General features: G+C 44.3%; 1 protein-coding gene across 2 annotated transcripts in view; it reads right to left on the reverse strand.

Moving 5' to 3' along the window:
* Nucleotides 1-8492: 8492 nt before the first annotated feature.
* LOC144724434 (erlin-2-B-like) overlaps nucleotides 8493-20839 on the reverse strand; it is a 37264-nt gene continuing 24917 nt past the window's right edge. Inside the window, exons 5-12 of one of the 2 annotated variants that reach the window (XM_078603555.1) lie at nucleotides 19801-19862; nucleotides 18147-18272; nucleotides 17364-17437; nucleotides 16253-16311; nucleotides 15082-15173; nucleotides 13492-13581; nucleotides 12066-12145; nucleotides 8493-9708 (exon numbers count right to left, since the gene is read on the reverse strand). In XM_078603555.1, coding sequence (XP_078459681.1) covers nucleotides 9487-9708; nucleotides 12066-12145; nucleotides 13492-13581; nucleotides 15082-15173; nucleotides 16253-16311; nucleotides 17364-17437; nucleotides 18147-18272; nucleotides 19801-19862 — 805 coding nt within the window. In that variant the 3' untranslated portion in view covers nucleotides 8493-9486. Of the gene's footprint in view, nucleotides 9709-12065; nucleotides 12146-13491; nucleotides 13582-15081; nucleotides 15174-16252; nucleotides 16312-17363; nucleotides 17438-18146; nucleotides 18273-19797; nucleotides 19863-20839 lie in introns of both variants that reach the window. The other variant, XM_078603554.1, reaches the window with a different exon arrangement.

Genomic DNA, 20839 nt, shown 5'->3' on the forward strand with positions numbered 1-20839 from the left:
GCGCTGGGACATTGCCGTCGACCCGTGGTTCTTAACTCTTTACTGCAGCCTTGCATCCCCATTGCTTCTCGATCGTTACAAAAAAAATTATGCTCATAACTACATAAGGTTTGACGAAACAAATTAGTTGTACTCACGTGCCCATGCTTAATTGATCTTTTCGATGATTTACCTTCTAAAAACATCTGGTCATGTCTTTTCGATTTTTTTTATATATAATAGTAATCTTTCCATATGTATGGTGCTTAAATGCCTAAAACTCTGATCGCCTTACATCGCATCTCATCTCAAACAACTTGAACCGTACCACCTGGCCTGCAATAATATTGCGTTTTTATACAGGAGCTTCAAGGTTGTTAAATGAATGCAACTGCATTGCATAACGCTGCACAATCTGCTACCACGGAGGTGCATACAGATGAAAATGTTTTCAGCCAATTCGTGCGTGTTCATCATACATTAAAAAACGGAGCCACTGTAGACAGGACAAATTAAACGAGTCCACACTTGCTGTACCACCTCCTGGTGAGCCAGAGTATGGCACCTCAACGGCAGAAGGGGAGTTTGACAATATTTGTGTGATCACACCAACCCTCGCCTCCAGTTCTGGATTACATGTGTGTGCCACCATCTCCCGGCAAGTTGGGGGCGATGCTTGCTATGTGTAATTCCAACCCAGTCATTTGCGAGTAATGTTTTTGAATTTAGGCAAATGTGGACCTTGATGGTGCTTAACAGTTATCGGGCAATCTGATGACTGACAGCTTTAAGGGCATATCAAATGCTAAAAAGGAGATATTTTATAAGTAGTGATAATAGAGTGGTTCATCTTCTTGGTTCTTTCGGTAAAGTCACGTAGAAGGGAAGTAATAAAATAATAAAAATAAAACATAATAAAATAAAATAATTCTCACGACGTTTCGGCTACAACGCAAGCAGCCGTCCTCAGGTGAAGAATGAGACACTGCCAAGCTAGGAGCCCACATATAAGCTGAGTTGGAGGTTGAAGAAGAAGAGAGCCCCAACAAAAGAATGTGCATATCAAGAGGAACCCAGCATATTCATGGGAAATGCGTAGGAGGTGGGCGGGGGGGTTTCAAAGTCATATTATGCCCACGCACCATGCAGGACCAGCAGCACCAAGGGAGGGTGCAGGGAGTAGCATTAACAAAGGAAAGGAATGCCAATAGTATGTAGCTGCAGTTACTAAACAACCACGTAGAAAACTAAAGTATAAACTACATAAAAAACTAAAGTATAAACTGCATAGCACCATCAGTAAATTTACCATACTCTACAATAAGCTGAGTTACTAACAGCAAGTAATACATTACAATTCTACGTCGTAAAAATTATATAATATGCTTCCATCTAAACTTTATTCTCTTACATCACACGAGCATACACCGTACTGCCATAGATAAATCCAACATTAAATTATATACTGTCTTGCTATAAACCAAAATGTGTATGAAAGTCACCGTAAACCGCGTTCCACTCACTGGCATTGTATTCTCCGCGGGAATGGATTCTTTGCTCCGCTGCAAGTTTGTTCCCCCCACGACTCACCCATTGACACGACGGTCAATGGTATAGTGTATAATAACAAATAGTATAACATTTATATGCTTAATACAATGTACAAAGTAATATATAGTATCGTAATTGTATAGTAAACATATAGCAGTGTGATACACATTAGGGTGGGTAGAATTATACATAGTGTTATATTAAAATGTATAAGGTGGTTTATAGCAAGACAGTATATAATTTAATGTTGGGTTTATCTATGGCAGTACGGTGTATGCTCGTGTGATGTAGGAGAATAAAGTTTAGATGGAAGCATATTATATAATTTTTACGATGTAGAATTGTAATGTATTACTTGCTGTTAGTAACTCAGCTTATTGCAGAGTATGGTAAATATACTGATGGTGCTATGCAGTTTATACTTTAGTTTTTTATGTAGTTTATACTTTAGTTTTCTACGTGGTTGTTTAGTAACTGCAGCTACATACTATTGGCATTCCTTTCCTTTGTTAATGCTACTCCCTGCACCCTCCCTTGGTGCTGCTGGTCCTGCATGGTGCGTGGGCATAATGACTTTGAAACCCCCCCGCCCACCTCCTACGCATTTCCCATGAATATGCTGGGTTCCTCTTGATATGCACATTCTTTTGTTGGGGCTCTCTTCTTCTTCAACCTCCAACTCAGCTTATATGTGGGCTCCTAGCTTGGCAGTCTCATTCTTCACCTGAGGACGGCTGCTTGCGTTGTAGCCGAAACGTCGTGAGAATTATTTTATTATGTTTTATTTTTATTTTATTACTTCCCTTCTACGTGACTTTACCGAAAGAACCAAGAAGATGAATCCCTGCAGTCACGAAAGCTTTAAATCGAAATAGAGTGGTTGTGCAGTGGTTTGTGCAATACACTTGGAAACCTGAGTTTGGCCGCAACTCACAACAGTCATGGGGCGTTATATCTGAACTGGTCCTGACTGAACATCTGAATTAAAACACATGTTGAGTCTCAGTGAGGCCTTCCAGAATAAATTACACTATCCTGACAAGAGTACGTCCAGAAAACATCTTGGATCTTATTGTTGCTAAGGTGTATCTTTCATGGGACCTCCCCTTTTCCAGTATTAAGATATGATAATAGGGTTTTCCCTTTTATGGCAATAAAACAGGTGTGAAGATGTTAAAACACCAAACTCAAACCTTTGCAAGGAATCATGTCTGCATTAACCACATAAACTCGTGGTGAACATGCAAACAAAAAAAACATGCTCTGACAGTATGTGCATTGTCTTTGAAACTCATTGGTCCACACCAGAGTACAAGTATGTGGCTAATGCAGACATGATTCCTTGAAAAGGTTTCAGTTTGGTGTTTTAACATCTTCACACCTGTTTTATTGCCAGAAAATGGAAAAACCTATTACTGTATCAAGGTGTATCTTTCTTTGAAGTGGAAGAGTCCAGAGTGTGCATTTACAATATGTAAGAGACCGATGTTTTTTTTATCATGGTTGTTAAATGGTAACCAGTAAACCGGTTACCTATTTAAGGCTCTAACAATGGTTCTGAAAGCTAGGAAACAGCAAACGTGTTTTTTAGTAGGAAGGCGTGTACCCACACTTTAACCTACCACACGTGACCTAGCGATTGACTGGCTGTGGTGTACACATCGAGGTGAACGAGGAGGTGCTGGGCGAACGAAGAGGTGGTGGGGGGGGGTAGTTTCAAGAAACCTGCTCCATTGTTTCAACTGCCGCGGCGGGGAGATGGAATCGAACCGGCAACCTCTGGATAGCAAATCCAACGTGCCAACGATCCTCACTTCCGCAGCTGACGCCGTTTCTCAGTTAAAAAAAGAAGGTGACGAGGAGGTTGTGTTTTTTGCTCGAGACATTTCTTCACGAGGCAACCCGGTTTGTTTAACCGGGGAGGGGGTGGGTGTACCAAGAGTGAATGTAAAAAACAAAAAGCACAATTTTACCAACCCTAGTTTTTATTAAGCCACTTTTGGGTGAGATTAATCTTGCTCACCCATTCAAGCCCCTTCAAAACAAACCCCAAATCGTCATAAAGACGTCAAAAACCCCACCAGATACAAACTTAAGCGATAAAAATGCACAACGGAGACAATCCAAAAGGTAACTACCGATTCTATAAGCGTGTATTTTAGAAGATCACAAGCAGTCCTCTCGTGTTTGTCACTGAGGGTTAAAAAAGTAGCGTTTTGCAGAGGCAGCCAAATAAAATAGCAGGATTTAAATGGAAAGCATTCACTCACTGCGTCAGTCGGCACAACAAAACACCATGCAAGTCACCAACATTAAAGATTTCCCATGAGCTTTCCACAACAAGCTCAATTCCACATCGCAACTTTTACTGAGATGTCACTGAACTGTGGCTTCGGTGGTGGCCATTCACTTAAGACGTGAAACCAGACCGTTTTTTCCATTCTCACAAAAACACATTTGTAGTTGAAAACAATACACATCTAAACGAATTTTAAGGATGCATAAATCTAAAGCTATGGAAACACAAAACCACTTTTTGGGCTTGAAATGTAGATTGATGAGGACAGGTTTCATCCACGGGGTAAAACCAAATAGGTTACACGCAACTTTTAATTTAGGAAATATAAAACACATGTATGTTCTAGTGGATTATACCGAACCAATATATTTAAGTGTCAGATCGGCGTGGACTCTTCATTTTGTATAATTTGAGTCCAAGGGAAACTCATTCACTCCTATGAAGACACCCCAAAACATTTAAATAATTTACAATACATGACAGAGACCGCATTTTTTTTACTTGTACTGCGGGATGATAATTTTAAACAAACTCGATAGAAATGATGGTTCAAATCTGGAATGTCAAGTGGTCATGTCACTGAAAATGTAACACTTTGTTTAGCGAAAAATGTGTTTCTCCTAAAGCTGAATTTCAAGCCAGACACAAAAAAGCAGCCATCTTATTCAATTTTTTTTTTATCAAGAAACCAATCATTTCTTTTTATTTACTACTTAAATTAAGAAAACAAACCCCTACAAAAGTGAAAAATAACGCAGCCAGCAGCATGACCAATTAAAAATGTTGAGGTTCCTATAAAGCAACACATTTGCCATGCTGTGAACGGTGAAATGAAATGAAAAGACATTACATCACGGCAAAGGTGTCAACTTTAGCAACAGAATAATTCAGCCCAGCCTTTAAACGACTCAACTAAACAGTCAAATGTTCAAAACCCAAGCTGCCTTGCTTGTTCGGTCCATTTGCCTCAGAACAAAAGTATACATTTGCAACAAGAAGCAGTCCTGCACGACCGACTGCTTTCGCAGCTTTGACACAAGCAGGCATAAGACTGGCTGTGTGAAGTCAAGTGGATCAGGTCCCTCATTTCCATCAACATCTCTTATTCTACTGGATTCAAGGACAATATCCTCCTCATAACAGTGTCTGTTGTTGTAACCTCTGCAGTTCCAGGTATTTTATAGCCACGCAGCTGGGCAACAAACGGACAGAGGCAAGTGCAGCCCAATATTCTGAGGCATTTGACAGTTCACGATGGAGGAAAAGCATGTCGCAAACCTGGCATAGACCACAACAAATTATAATTACAGTAAGGGACAGCTGAAGGTGTGCATTTATCCACCATTAACTTATTACAGCCTATAGTAATGACAGAACATAATATAATGTATTCTGGCCAACCATAAAATAGAAACGACTATTCTACAAATTTGTCTGACGACATTTTTTTTTTTAGTCCAACACTAAATTCACAAAAGGGCTGGAACTTATTTGTTTGTTTAATATGCTATTTCCTAACATCAACAATGCAATTATACATCACCCAGTACATAATTATGGGATCAGCTCGCCGCCAATTATTAAGCGTGGCACCGCGTTTTCAAAAACCTTTCCCTCGTATGCAACGTTATTCCCCGGTTCCGCAGGCACCCAGATGTATAGGCTTGAGACAATAGGACCCTTGCTAAAAGCTTGCATATAGGTGAGAATCACTCAACATTGAGCTACGTGTGGACTGCAAGGGCCCAATGTACTCAATCGGATGGTATTTGTGCACCCAAAACAAGAGCTGGCGTGGGATGGTGAATCATCTCCACAGGTGGCTTTGAAGTAGCCGCAGGAATTCGACATTCCCCTGGAGATGGCAAGTCTATCCAGAGGACAACCTCGAAGAAGGCACTGTTCAATCCAGGTTAACTCAAGGGCTCCACCAAGCTTTCATTAATGACATTTTATAACTCCTTTAACAAAAGCTTTTTTCAGATCTAGAACATTGTTAGCATCCGTGTTACAATGAAAATGAGTGGCTGAATGTACTCGGGGAAAGCAACTGCACCGACGTTGCGGAAATGCATCTGCCATGGTGTTTACTATGTTGGGACATTGAAGCAAAATTAAGTTCCAACATTGATACCCATCATTGCAAAGAGGCCAAGAAAAGCACATTGCACCAACAATCTTCCTACAAACAGGAGAGCCTTGTCAACATGAGGAAAGACTGCAGAAGGATGGTACAGCTCAGCAACTCCTCAAAGACCTGCATGGTTAAGTCGTCCGATACATGTTTAACCATTTCAAAGTAATTTTTTTGTTATATTCTTCATTTATTGGGAAACTGGGCAGATAATTTCATTTCAGACCGGAATGTAAGATTTGAACCCAGGACGGTGCTCCTGACACCGTCATCAACCACTTCTGCCATTTAACAATACGGAGGTCATTTTCAAATTTGAGATCTTACACCGACACAAAATGGCCCAATCTTGTGAATGATCTACAAGGTCTTTAATATCCACTTTACAGAAAACGGCACGCTTTGATCGGCTCCACAGACATTACTGGGCAGCAGCAGCAACAATCAAACTTACTGCCTTTGTAGAAACTGGCCCAGTGGACAGGACTATGCATTTATGTTACACAGCTAAGATATGAATAATATAGTATCTATGAGAATAAGAAAACATCGAATCAGACTTCAAAGTAGATATTACATATGGCTCAATGAATTAACTAAAAAGACCACTAAACCTCAGAACCTATCCGCACCACACAGCAAAGACAGCTGGGGGACTTCCAATTACCAATAATTAAAGCCCACAGCCTCATTAAACCCGAGGGAAAAAAAGTAATTCGAGAAGCTGTTTAGTGTTTGAGGAGTCTGGCAATAGCCTAGGAAGATTGCATGCGTTCGGCGAGCACAGTATTTTGCAGCAAAATTTGGAATGGAAAAACACATAGCAAACGAGTAAGAATAACACTAATCCTACTCATTACGGGACCTACGTGTTGGGATAATTTATATTTAAACTGCATTCTTACCCGGTGTATTCGGCATGAATGCAGCTACGTTCGCCCATTTTACAACCCCAGCACCATCGCACGCAGTTGTCTTACAAGCAAGGGGGACCCTGGGGCCACACACGCGATATTACACACTGCAGGACCCACCCCACACGCTCAATTGTTACAACAGTTATATTAATCATAATTTTAAAAAAGCTCAACCAATTTGAGATATTCACTCGCACGTCTTTCCTTAGCGCCATGGTGTTACGCAGAATAACCGGGCTATTGGAGGGTTTGGCGATCACAGGGGGGGGGGGGGGATGGGTCCACGTGTATCCAGTGGTTGGGGGCACAATGGCTTACACGGATTCGCCACTGGGTGTCGTAATCCGCAAAGTGCATGAGGACTTTCCTTTCATTGGCGGCATTGGCTGCTCACTGCTGAACGGAGCTTGCGAGTACGATGTAAATTACGGCTGCTGTCCAGTGTATAGACTCCACAGGTCAAGGCAATCAAACCCGACTCCCCACTGGGGCAGTAATCGTCTCCATTCGTGGTGGCCCTTAGCCAGCGGAGGAAATTCCACATTCTCATGGTGGAAGTCTCTTCATGGGATGATCACGTGTAACTTCCCACAGATGGTATTCATTGGCCCTGGAAGGATGGCCGAGTTGATCCCGCACAGGAATTGAAACTCGTAACATTATATTTGCTACTCTAGTGCTTTGCTCACAGCAAGAACACTCTACGAAAAACAATGTTACCTTTCTTTACCCAGGAACATGTCAATAGATGACAATACTCAGAAAGGACGTGCTTGGGATGTTTCGCGGGTTCCTTTGAGTTCTGTTTTTGTGTGTGGGCAGAAACTAGTGTATGGGGAAAAAACCCCAATGCATACGAGGGGAGAACACTGAAATTTCATGCAGCTTATTAGAATCCTACTTGTGTATGGCCTCCTACAAGTAGTTAACTGATCTTCAGGTGGGTGTCACAATGGCTATACATCCTCGAGGTGTGTGAACACACATTCCGGGCCCGTTCTTTTGCTTATATGGCCCCAACCAAGTGGAATTCTCGACCTCGTCAAATAAGGGACTTTCTAAACATCCCAAGCTTAAAAAACTAATACACGTTACCTGTTCAGCCCGGCATCATGGATGAAAGCTAACACAGCATCTAAGTTATGGTTCAGATTACCCCGATTATTTTAATTGCGTGGTTTCCATACCTGTCAACCCCTTACCAGTGCCTACATTTTTACAGCCCAATTCAGACCTTATTGGTCACCCCGTGCCACTTATAAATCTCAACGTTCATCAAACAAAGTCCGACCACAAGGGAGAAACACAAGACGAAAAAATGTGTTTGTGCCCGTATTGAAACGGCTGTACGCCGTATGGACCTGAAAACTCAATTTCCCTGTATAAGAATACGGGGGGGGGGGGGGGGGGGTGATGAGGGGGGGGGGGGTAGAAACCATATGGGTTGACAGGTATGGATTTCCCAAGTTTTTTTCGGAGAATCATAAATTATACATCACGCATTGGTTTAAGAAAGGCGCCTTTCAAAACAACAGTTTTGATTGAGAGTTGATTACAGCGGTTCCAAAATCAAGGCGTTGGGCATGAATTGAGAAACATCACAAGGCGCAGCTTCATTGACGAAAATAATGTATTGCAGCATTAGTGCACAAAGACTAAAATTGCATATACACTGCGGGAAATCAAATCGTGTTACGAAATTACTGGTACATTTTTGTTATCTTCCAGTTTCTCCTTGAGCAGGTTAGCATGGGGAGAAGGATCGATGTAGAATCCTAACGCTGTACACGATTCTGGTGAAGCAAAAAAAAAGGTAACCGATTCAGAGTTACCATTCAAGATATTTTTTCCTGCAGAACACGTGCACACGAATGTTCTGTGCCGTTCCCATTACCTCTGCGCCCACGGTTATTTCCGAGTTTTGGCGACAGCACCCCACCACGTTGTCGCCCACCCTTTGCCGAGGCGGCCGTTTATTAGTTTGAGACAGGGTGTGGTGGTGCCGACACCACCACACCTGTGTGTGCCAGGTGTCATTTAGCAAAGTTCCCCCACGTCGTGTTAGTCTCAATGTCGCGCAGTCCTCACGTCGTGAAACTCCAGGTGTGTCTGTAGGTTGTCCCTAGATGTCATCCAATCTAGATGTCATTTTTTGTTTGTTATAGAAATCACTTATTAAAAATGTCAGTCCTTATTGATGTAAATTCATACAGACATTAATCGGTATACGTGTCAACTCATTCAGGCGAGATGTCACTGCAAAAAAATCATGCACTATAGAGGTCATTCCTAGTTGATGTAATTTCTTCTAGCAGTCAACTCTTGTATTTTTTTTTATTTTGTCTTTAAAGAAATCCAGCCAAGATACCAATCAATGAAGAATTCAACCAGCAAGTCATTCCCACACCAGTCATTGTTAAAATCACTCGGTGTAGATGTCTCTCCGCGTAGAAGTCATTCAATGTGAAAGTCATTTCTTTGACACGTCAACTCTTGCACACATCGTTCAGCGTAGGAATAATCTTACGATATGTCAATCCTCGCCGATTCTAGGATAATCTTTCCGTGTAAGCTGTCGCTTGTAGCGGATGTCATTCATTCCGCCGTTAGTGCTGCTGCTGCTGCGACGCCTGGGAGTCGCCAGGAGAGCCCTCGGCAGTCGAGGCATCCCGTTGCCCCCCCCCGCCGGTGGGTGGTTGTCCACTGTGGCCGCCCAGCATCATGCCGTCCAGAAACATGCTGGGGATGTCGCGGCCAAAGTAGACCTTGGCGTTTGCGGAGATGGCCTGGTACCGCATGACCTCCAGAAACTGGGGCGTCAGCTTCACCTACGCTCGCACAACAGTGACAAATCAGTGACCATAAAAGCATTACCACCAATTCACTTTATTTATCCATGAAAGCCTCACTGAAAAGGCCCCCAACCCCCCCCCCCCCCCGAATTGGGATGTTTAGTCAGTTCCACTTTAAACGCAGAAAGATGAACGTCAAAGCGTTTTGCCAAAAAAACGAGAATAGGCCAGGGCTCATTTATTTTGGTGGCCCTAAGCTAGTGGTGGGAATGTGAAAGTCATCAGGTGGGGCCTATTTCTCCACAAGGCAATTACTGTTGACAACATATTTCGTGAAAACCCCGGGGCCAGCCCTGGACACGCTGGCGGGACTATGTCACTGGGCTGGCCTGGGAACACCTGGGGATTCTGCAGGAAGAGCTAGAGTCTGTGTTTGGTACTGTATAGTCTAAACCCTCCGCTTGTCTAATGAACGTTGCAAAACAAAGTTTTTTCAATGCTCAGAAAGTGCTCTGAAAATGCCTCCCTCAACGCTAGAGTCCATCGCCAGGGAAAGGGAAGTCTGGACCGTCCTACTCAACATGCTGCCACTGCGACCCTCACCAGGACAAGCGGATTGAGAAATGAACGAACGAACATATTCCACAAAGTGATACTCCTGTAGAAAGTCGAAGGTATAAAGAAAGCGTCTCTCTACTGAAATAAGCAACAGGAGCAGCACTCCTCTGAAATGGGGAGCCCTAAACAAGTGGTGGAAATTCCACCTTTCTGTCTGTAGGACGGTAGATGTTGACTTCTCAGAAAGTAGTACTCCTTTTATTGACACCCACGGACTGATGGAATGTTTTAATCCTTAACTGGGAATTAAACTAATTATAAACGCGAGTATCATGCGAAGCCACGATTCCCAGGGGCCCGACTGTACTCAATATTACACTGTTATCACAGCCCTTTGTCACTTACCTTCTCCATGGTTTAATAACGATCGTGTCACAGTCAAGGGAGTTGTTTAACCATCCTGAATTCACCACACTAATCAGTGCAGGTCGGCAATGAGAGGGCAAGGCCCTGGAACCAGTTCAGACACCATTCACCACTACTGTTATCCATGGCCAGGCTTTGAACTCAGGTTACTGGGTTCATAGGGAAATGCACTAATCATCGTGCCACTGGTCCTCCTGTTATTTGTTACCCAGCAAAAAAATAGCAAAAACGATCTCCCTGAAAATTCCACATTGTCAAGGTGGGAGGCCAGTCATTCCGCACGATGACTACTGTTGACGTTCAACAATGCAGTACTCATTTGATCAACATCAGAAGCGATGATAAAGCGAGTAAACCCCACCCTGGGGTTTTAAATCACGACATTCCAATTGTGAGTCAAGCGAGAAAATCATGGCAGCCACCCAGCCGATGATGCACAGAATGTGATGGCCCTTTATCCAACAGCGGATTGTGCAAGTAGGTGACAGTATTGACCACATAACAGAAATACGATTGGGATTTTTTTTTTTAAAGCAAGGCAATTGAGAACGCCATGAATGGGAATAAGAGACTAGAGTTTGCACATGGGAGCGCTTGTCAAAATACGGAGCTTGTGCAGAGAGATTACAACATCGGTGACTTAACCACGAAACACCGGTTACTCTCACCAGGGCAAAAATTTGCCGAGTAAACTGGGTTCAAAAGCCCTGTGCGCATTGAGGTAGCCACGTGACTGACAAATACACTAATAACTTCTAGATTTGAAGCTTTCGTGACTGCAAGGATTCATACTCTTTGGTTGTTTCGGTAAAGTCACGTAGGTAAAAAATAAAATAAATGAAAGCAACTAAATTAAATCACAACGTTTCGGAAGCAACACAAGCCTCCGTCTTCAGGTGATTTTGCTGTGGCGTGTTCCACCTTAAGACGGAGGCTTGTGTTGCTTCCGAAACGTTGTGATTTTAATTTAGTTATTGTCATTCATACTGGTAGGAACCTCCTGGTTACACCAGCCCACAGGGGATTATTGTGCCTGTCCGTCGTGCATCCAAAAATGGGAGGGGTGGGGCTGGGTGGAGAGGGGAGGGTGGGGAGGGGCAGGGTGGGGAGGGTCTGGGTGGGGAGAGTGGGGCTGGGTGGTGTAGGGCTGGTCACCCCGTGGTGCCCTTATAAAACCTACACACGCCGGCTTGTGCCCGCCCTCAGTCGGCCATATTTGCGGAATACACCACGCCGCCGTTGACCCTGGCCATTGACCGAGCAACCCAACGTTCCTACCAGCTCCCTCCGCAGGAATGTGTTTTTATTTTATTTTTTACCTACGTGACTTTACCAAAAAAACCTAAGAATATGTGTCCATACTGTAGCGTGTAAACCACTGGATCCTCTACTCCAAGCACACACTTCACCTTGTTAGCCTCTGCAGTCTTCAGCGACGTGTAGTACTCTGCGTCGGCCTTTGTTGTCTGCCGAGCAAGGAATGCCGTGTCTGAGCGACACGCACACGCACACACCACAAGAGTTCGATGAAACATGCGGCCCAACGCTTCCTTCTGCAATGCTTGTCACTTCTATCCATTCAAGGCGTTAGGATTTTGTAGTAAATCAACCAACGTGTTTTACAGCAAAGGATCGGCCATTAGCTCCCGATTATGATGGTAAATGTGAATGTCCATGTACAATCTAGCAAATTAAAAGGCAAAAATGTAAATATATGATCATGGTTTGGGGTGTTTACTCAGCCCATCATCCCACAGTGGTCAATAAAGTGCCACATTGTGGGAAGTCAACTGTGGTTGTCCTCTGGACAGGCCCATCCTACTGCCATAGGAATGTGTCATTTCAACCACGAGGCTCAGAGTTGTAAACAGGAGAGGAGCAACACCATAGGGTCCATCTAAACCCTCCGCTTGGCTAAACCCTCCGCTTGGCTAAACCCTCCGCTGGGCTAAACCCTCCGCTGGGCTAAACCCTCCGCTGGGCTAAACCCTCCACTGGGCTAAACCCTCCGCTGGGCTAAACCCTCCGCTGGGCTAAACCCTCCGCTTGGCTAAACTCCCCGCTAGGCTAAATGAACATTGCAAAACAAAAAAATTCAATGCTCAGAAAGTGCTCTGAAAATACCTCCCTCACAATTTTTAAGTTTACTGGGATGATTTCAGAGACGATTTCATGCGAATATCCGAAGTATTGTGGATAGTGTCACAGATAACAGGTTCCAAATTAATTTAATAACATAGGACGAGATTGAAGACTCGCGCACAATGGTCTTATCGCCTCAAGTTCATTTTGGGCCGATGCACGAACTGTCACAAGTTATATCCAAGGTGGTGCTCATTGGTGACGATATGACGGATGGTATATTCAGTTTAACACGTAGGCTTTCGCGACCAATATTATTCATAATAACGTTTTTTGGGTTAGATCGCGTTATTTATAAATGTATCGTAACCCTCCACCACCCGACAAGGCCAATCAGCAAAAAAGTGTCACGTTGACAAAAGACAAATAGTTCACTACTTCCGGCGAATTGCCCGATGATGCTGGATGTAATTACCAGCGAAACGTCGTACTCAAAAACTCTAAATGTTGTGGATTCACTCTTCAACACACCGGTGGGCTAAAGTAGTGAACTATTTGTCTTTTGTCAACGTGAAACTTTTTTGCTGATTGGCCGTGTCGGGTGGTGGAGGGTTACGACACATTTATAAATAACGCGATCTAACCCCAAAACGTTTATTATGGATGGTATATTGTAACCGGTGCCGAAGCGCCGCTAGCCTGGTGCAGCTCTGTACGCGTCAATGTGTGTGCAACTGTGGGAGCACAACGTACCCTCCAGCTCAGACATCTTCTTCTCAGTCTCCTTCTCCTGCACCTTCTGCTCAAACTGGATCTTGGACACCTGGGCCACCTTCTCAGCCTCTGGACACGCGTAGAGCGCAAAGACAGATGCATGAATATACATGGAAAAGCACAGATTTCCCGCATTCATCTCCACGGTCTGTTGGGGCAAATCCCGCGAGCGAGTGCTTGTTAAGGCCACGTATTTATTTGTACAGCAAAGCACGCGAGAGGGTTGTGGTGTGGTCAGAACTATGCCTTAGCCACCTCTCTTTTCGTCCTGGTACAGTGTGCCAACATCAGCACTCAGTGCTCAATTAGGACGGAGAAGACCTAAAAAGGAGGCCTCGGTGAGGTTCAGGTGCCACTTTACACTGCTGTTATACCTGGCCAAGAGTCAAACCCGGATCATCAGGTTCGTAGCGCAGTGCGCCAACCACTCCACTACTGCTCCCCACATTAAAGCGTGTACAAATAAATACACACAACTTTACAGAAATAAATTCAACCGGACACATTTATACGTAGAAAAAAAATTAAGGTTCCCCATTTAGTCATAAAGACTGGTTGCGCAAGTGCAGTGAGTAAGGCCACAAAAGGAGTGATGTGGCCCGATGTGCCAACACCGGCAGTATGGGCTAGACATGTACAACGCAACGATACATCGATTTAGATTAAATAACATTCTTATCCTCATGATAATACACTCAGTCATGCCTGTGGCAAGTGACTAAGATGTATGCAAACTATGACAAGCAAATAGATTGCATTACACACAAGTGTAAAAAAATGAGACAGAATGAACATACCAACAAGATGGTAAAAAAAGACCAAAAATAACTGATCATGGAATAGTTAAGACTCCGAATCGTGAGAATTCACCTCCACCCGTGTGGAGGTACCTGCCCACTATGGGCCCCCTCACCCATCGCTGTTGATCAGATTTCAAGTTTATTTTGTTCAACCAGAATGGAACTCAAGAGAACAAGATGGATCTCAATTGCAAGTGAGCTGGGTCACCAAAAGCAACAACAAATAAATTAAGATTCCAGCAATAAAAAAAAATAGAAATTAGAGCAAAGACAACTGGCGTCACATGAGAAATCACACTTATTGCACAAACGTAAATCAACGTTAAGTAATAAGTTCCCTGTAGCGCAAGTCGGCTCAGGCAGATTATGTCAGACTAATCCCAGTGCAATCACAATTAAGTTGCAGAATTGTATTACATTTTTTTTATTTTACCAGGTTAAGGCCCACTGAGCTATACGGCTCTTTTTCAGAAGCGACCTGGGCGCAAATGATAGCTCAACGAAGTGGCTTATCACGTGGAAATGTATTGTAGCCAAATACTCTAAACACATGTTTATAAATGTGGAGGGGAAAACCCGGAGGACCCGGAAAAAAATCCAAGCGACCACGGGTAGAACATGCAAACTCCAAATATACAAGCATCAGGTTTCGGAACGAACCCACAACCTCCCGCATACCGGGCGAGGGGAGTTAACATCTTGCCAATGTGGCACCCAACACTGATGCACAGTGTAAGTGGGAGACACGGGGCCATGGCCCGTACCCTACCGATGATGGCTTTCTTGCGTTCCGTCTCCGCCTCCTTCTCCACCACCTTTTGTCGCTGTGCCGCGATCATCAGCTTTGTTTTCTCGCCCTCCCTGCCATGGGAACAGAGACGTGGGAACCATTCGCCCAGTCAAGCGATTTAAAATGGGCGGCTTCCAGGCACCCACGCTCTACTCCGTCATATCCGTTCCACTATGCGCTTAGCAGAATCGCTAACGTCATCATCGTTTTAATCATTTCACCCGCCCCCACCCCGAACAACCAATAAAAGTTCATTCAACGGTCACAGTCTCATTCAATATTCCACCAAAACTGTGGCTCTTAATGTAAAAATACTTGTCTCTCTAAACCAGTGGTTCTTAACCTGGGGTGCAAGCATACCCTGCAGATACGAGATGCCCTGTCTGGAGGTGCAAGACATGTCAGATTTTATGAGAAAGTAAATCACGGGCACGTAAGTACAACTACATTGTTTCATCAAACCGATGCAAAGCTGCAGTAATTTTTAAGAACCATTGCTCTAAACTAAGGAATTCCATTATTTATGTATTCTTTATAAAATTGGCTGGCACTCGACTCGGCAACATCACCTTCAATATATTCAGTTTTTATGAAGCACTATACAACCGAAATGTAGTCTCAAATCCAACTAGAAACTCTTGATGCAAAGATTCAGAATACATCGACCTGTGCACATATACGAGGAGACCTCAAAAGAATCGTCACTGTCAAGTTTTATATTCTTGGTTCTTTCGGTAAAGTCATGTAGAAGGGAAATAATAAATATAAAACAATACAATTCTCACGACGTTTCGATTGCCACACAAGCAATCATCATCAGGTGTGTCTGGTGTTCCTGATGATGATTGCTTGTGTTGCAATCGAAACGTCGTGAGAATTGTAGTTTTATTTTTATTATTTTATTATTTCCCTTCTACGTGACTTTACCGAAAGAACCAAGAATATGAATCCCTGCCGTCAAGTTTTAGTTTATGTTTCCATTACACATTCAACGAGGATAATTTTCATCTGGAATACAAACATAATGATATAAAAAAAAACTATCAGTAACAAATGGAAACAATTCAAGTAAATGGTCGCGATAAAATACACACACACACAGACAAATGCCCCCCTCCAAAGGGTTACACAGGGGAGAGGGCTCACTCACATGAGCTCATAGTTTCTTCGAATGGCTTCCGGGATCTTTGGTTTCGTGACGCGAACAGCCTGCGTGCAAAACACCCTCAATGTCGTCATCATCATCAACGCTGACATTAAGAGCACCATCATCGCAACCACTGACAACATAATTTTAAATCACCATCGCCATTGTTATCACAATGCTTGCAATGCATTGATTCGAGGTAGCATAAAGCGTGGGTACCATCACATTCCTTTCGCAGTGGACAGCTTTGAAAAACGCTCCCAGAATGAGGGCACTCCTTGTACGCACATGACATCAAACAAGGCACGTATGCAAGACGAACTTATTTTCACACCGGACGTAGCCAAACGTGCTAATCGGCGGTAACAGAGAGCATGGTATCATCGGAAATATTCATCACAATGCCTTGAAAGCCACAAAATATTGCACAAGTTCAGCTGCTTTCGAGAGCCAGTAGATAAAGTGAAGCGTACAGTAAAAACTTGGATTGCGAGTAACTTGGTCTGCGAGTGTTTTGCAAGACGAGCAATTTTTTTAAATAAATATTAATTTGATAAACGAGCGAGGTCTTGAAATACGAGTAGTACGCGTATAGGCTTTGTCTGCCGAGCGTCACGTGCTCACAACTGATAAACGAGTGCTTTGGATTACAAACACGTTTCCGGAACGAATTATGCTCGCAATCCAATATTTTACTGTATTAATTTGGAAATCCACAGTGGTAAATCATTAGAACACATGACTCGTAACTGGAGAGTTGCAAGTTCAAATCCTGGTTCAGGGTAGGCTCAGCCCATCATCCCTCCAGGACTTACAAAATAAGGAGCATTTTACAAAGAGATCAAAAGCAATTGTCCTACCAAAAAATGGTCTCTGCCATAAAAAAATGTGCAATTTATGTCACTTATTTATGGTCACCAATGGAGCCAAGTGCTGCCTCTCACTCATTTGAGCAATGCTTCAACTTAAAAAAGAAAACCATCAAAAACGTTTCACCATTGTCAGTACAAGTAAGCCCTCATAACATGTACATGATTGTGGCTGAGGGTGCACTAAGATGAACATCCATCCCTTACAGCCTACGGAGTCTAAAGGAAGCGGTCCCAATTGGCACCTGTATGAAGAGGCCTGGAGCCATGGAGGTGAGGTCTTGCTGAAGGGCGATCTTGAGGTTCTCATCAATTTGATCTGCACTCGCCGAGATGAAGAGCAGACACACGAGCGTGCGAGTATGTTTGTGCGTGTATCGTTTGTGGAGCGGTGGTACAGCGGTTAGCACGCTGCGCGATGAACCCGGGCTGCCGAGTTCAATTCCCGCTCACGGCCAACACCAGTGACGATTATCCGAACCAATATTTGGCCTTCCCGAGGTCGACTCAACCTCAAATGAATACTTGGGACGGTGTGTAAACATTGGCACTAGGGAAACGACAAAGGTAGCCGGAATTGGTGCTGGCCGTGCTGACCTTCATAGGTGCTCGCCAACAGCACTTGGCCCAAATAGTCTGTTAAAGCTATAAGGGGGTCATTAGTCTTTATATTGTTTGGGCACCTATGTGTGTACACTGGAGCATTATCGTCAAACACTGCACTACGAACCCAGCTACCTTAGTTTCATTCCTGGCCACAGGTATCGTGGCGAGCGATATTTGAACCACGCCTGGTGTTAGAACATCAGCAATGGGGAGTCAAAAGCCACCAGATATAGTGTTGGAATTGGTCACCACCCCCTAAGTGTGCACCGCGCTGGCCTTAAAGAGATGCTCGCCAACGGCGGCAAGCCCAGGATTCTGTACGGATAAACGGCGGAGGTTCGATCTTCGTGTGTACGTGCGTGTACACCGGTGCATGCACACCGGTGCATGCACACCGGCTGGGAGTTCCCGCGTGCACTCACCAAACAGCTCGATGTAGACCTCCTGCAGGGAGTGGACACTGCAGAACTGGTTGAGCTCGTGGTGCACCTTGTTGAAGATGAGCGTCTTGTCGTAGTCAGCGGTGTAGTTCTTCACAATGTCGTACACTGCGTGCCGCGCGCACACGTAAACAACACGACATGCACACAAACACGCACATGCTGAGTGACGTTCGTCCAGACTCCCCCCCGACTTCACGCCAAAGCTACCACCTCAAACCTGTCTCTGCAGCTCCCCCCAGTATCACCAGGCATTCTCAATCCACTGCTATATTTAACCTAACAGAGCGGTGCTGGAGTTGGAGCACTCGACTCATAATCCAACAACATTAGACCATCATACCTCCAAGGCAGTTAAAATGAGTACCTCTGTGTGGAAGCTCAAATAACGCTCGTCCGCTGTAGAGTGCATAACTACATCGAGGGTAAAAAAAAAAATTCTCAAGTAAACGTTCCTCTCGTTGCTTAAGTACGCTTAGGATGGTGCTCATCTCTCGCAGCGGTCCTGAGCCAGTGGTAAAATCCCTCACTGCTATGGTGGGTACCGAGTGCATCCAAAGAAAATTACTGTTGACTTCCCACTAAAATAATAAATTTCTATTGAGCCTGAAGAGATTGTGAGTTGACTTGAGCCTTGACTGGGATTTGAACTTGCAACCATCTGAGTCGAGCGCTGTGCCACAAAGCTGCCTGTCCGGTAGCTGGCAATTCTCTATAGCGTATGCTGTCGTCTGATCTTGTCGAAAGCTTAGCAGGGTTGACCTTTGCTGTATTGCTTGAAAGGGTACCTGCAGGATTACGTTATGGGCAGCAGAGGGCAGTGCAGAAAAATACATAGTTGTACTATACCTCCATGCTCCCCCATCACCAACCAGCACTAACCAGTGAGCCGACATATGCTCAAATAACTACCCACGATTAGCACAGTATGGAAAAGTTCTCACCCAACAGTGGATTAACAACGAGATATATATTAACATGGAAATGTAGCCTTCAAAGGTGACCTACTACTCAAATAACAATATACACAATCGCCGAGCTGCATTGGCTTACAGTTGCCGACCAAATATATTATACAGGTAGGAACAACAGGTTCCACACTGCCCACCAGGGATTATTTGTCTGTTTGTCGTGCAATTTGTGTGTCATGCACGAATGCGCTGTCCAACCAAGTTCCTACCTGCCCACTCGGAAGGAACGTGTTAAGGTTGCACTCAATATACACAAAGTGCTGGCCACAAATGAACCACAATACCTTGCTGATCTCCTCAAGGAGCATAAACCATCATGCGAACTCTGGCCATATTCGCAGTGGATTTTGGCTAACCATTGAACAAAGACGGTCACCGCATCGCATGCTTTCAGATGCGCTTCCGAGGCCGTCTGGAACGCTCTTCCTTCCGATATTAGGAAGCCACTGGGAGCTATGTACTTTTAAATCATCTAGATTGAAAACTCATTCCTTTACAACTGATTTTTTTGTTTAGTTTGTTGTCCTTCCCCGCACCTCCGATTAGCACAGTTGGCTACGTATGGTGCGAAAGAAGTTTAACATACGTACATAAACATGTGTATAAACACAGACAAAAGCACACACGCACACACAAGAACATGTGCACAAACACACACACACCACCTGCATCTGCTGCCAGGATGTTGACCACTTCTATCCGGTCGAAGTAGATCATCACTCCTCCACTGTAACACAAAAAGGCAAAATAAAACGCTCACAGCAGCCTGGTTAGACTGCAGTTAAGTGAACAATTCTAAATTATTTAGCAATGATAGGCACAAGCAAAGATCCCTCTATAGCATTGAACAGACTATTGGGGCAAGTGCTGTTAGCAAGCACCTATGAAGACCGGAACGGTACACGAGGGGGTAGGGTGGCCAGCACCACCCACGACTGCCTTTGTCTCTCCAGTGGTGCTATTTATACACTGCATCAGATACTCATTTGGGGCTGAATCGACCTAGGGAAGGCCCAGAACCGGTTCAGATAATCGTCACTGGTGTTGGTCGTGAGCGGAAATCGAACCCAGGACGCCGGGTTGGTAGCGCAGCGTAGCGCTAACCGCTACACTACTGCTCCCCACAACATGCACACACTGACACACACACACAGCTACAAAGGTTCCCCTTCCAGCCTGGATAATCTATTGGCGAGAGAGCTGTTGGGGAACACTTCATAAAAGTACAAAAAAATGCCGTACCAGATTTAAACTGGATTTTGGGAGTCGTTGCCTACGTTAGGGAGCTGTTCCCAACGTTTGGGAGCCGTTGCCAAGGTTTGGGGGGTCCGTGGCTACGTTTGGGGAGAAGTTGCCTACGTTTGGGGAGAAGTTGCCTACGTTTGGGGAGTCGTTGCTGGTGTGGCAACGATGACCAAAAACGATGTGGCCAGCACCGTGTCTGGCTGCTATTCTTTAACGTGGTGATTTTCACGCCACGTACCGGGCCACTTATTTTCAATGTTAGAAATGCAGCTCACTAACACTATCCACTCTTGTCGCCCCTCTCTATACACAGTATGGATGTATTAACAAGCAATGAATCTTGCACGTAATAATTGGATATTTCAGATCCGCATAAGTTGTGCGCGATCTGTTCATGGAAACCGTGATGCCTCTGCAGCTTCTACATGCACATCCTATTAGCATGGTTGGCTACGTACG

Source organism: Lampetra planeri, chromosome 20, assembly GCF_965212315.1.
Source record: "Lampetra planeri chromosome 20, kcLamPlan1.2.h2, whole genome shotgun sequence".
Classification (NCBI taxonomy): Eukaryota; Metazoa; Chordata; class Hyperoartia; order Petromyzontiformes; family Petromyzontidae; genus Lampetra; species Lampetra planeri.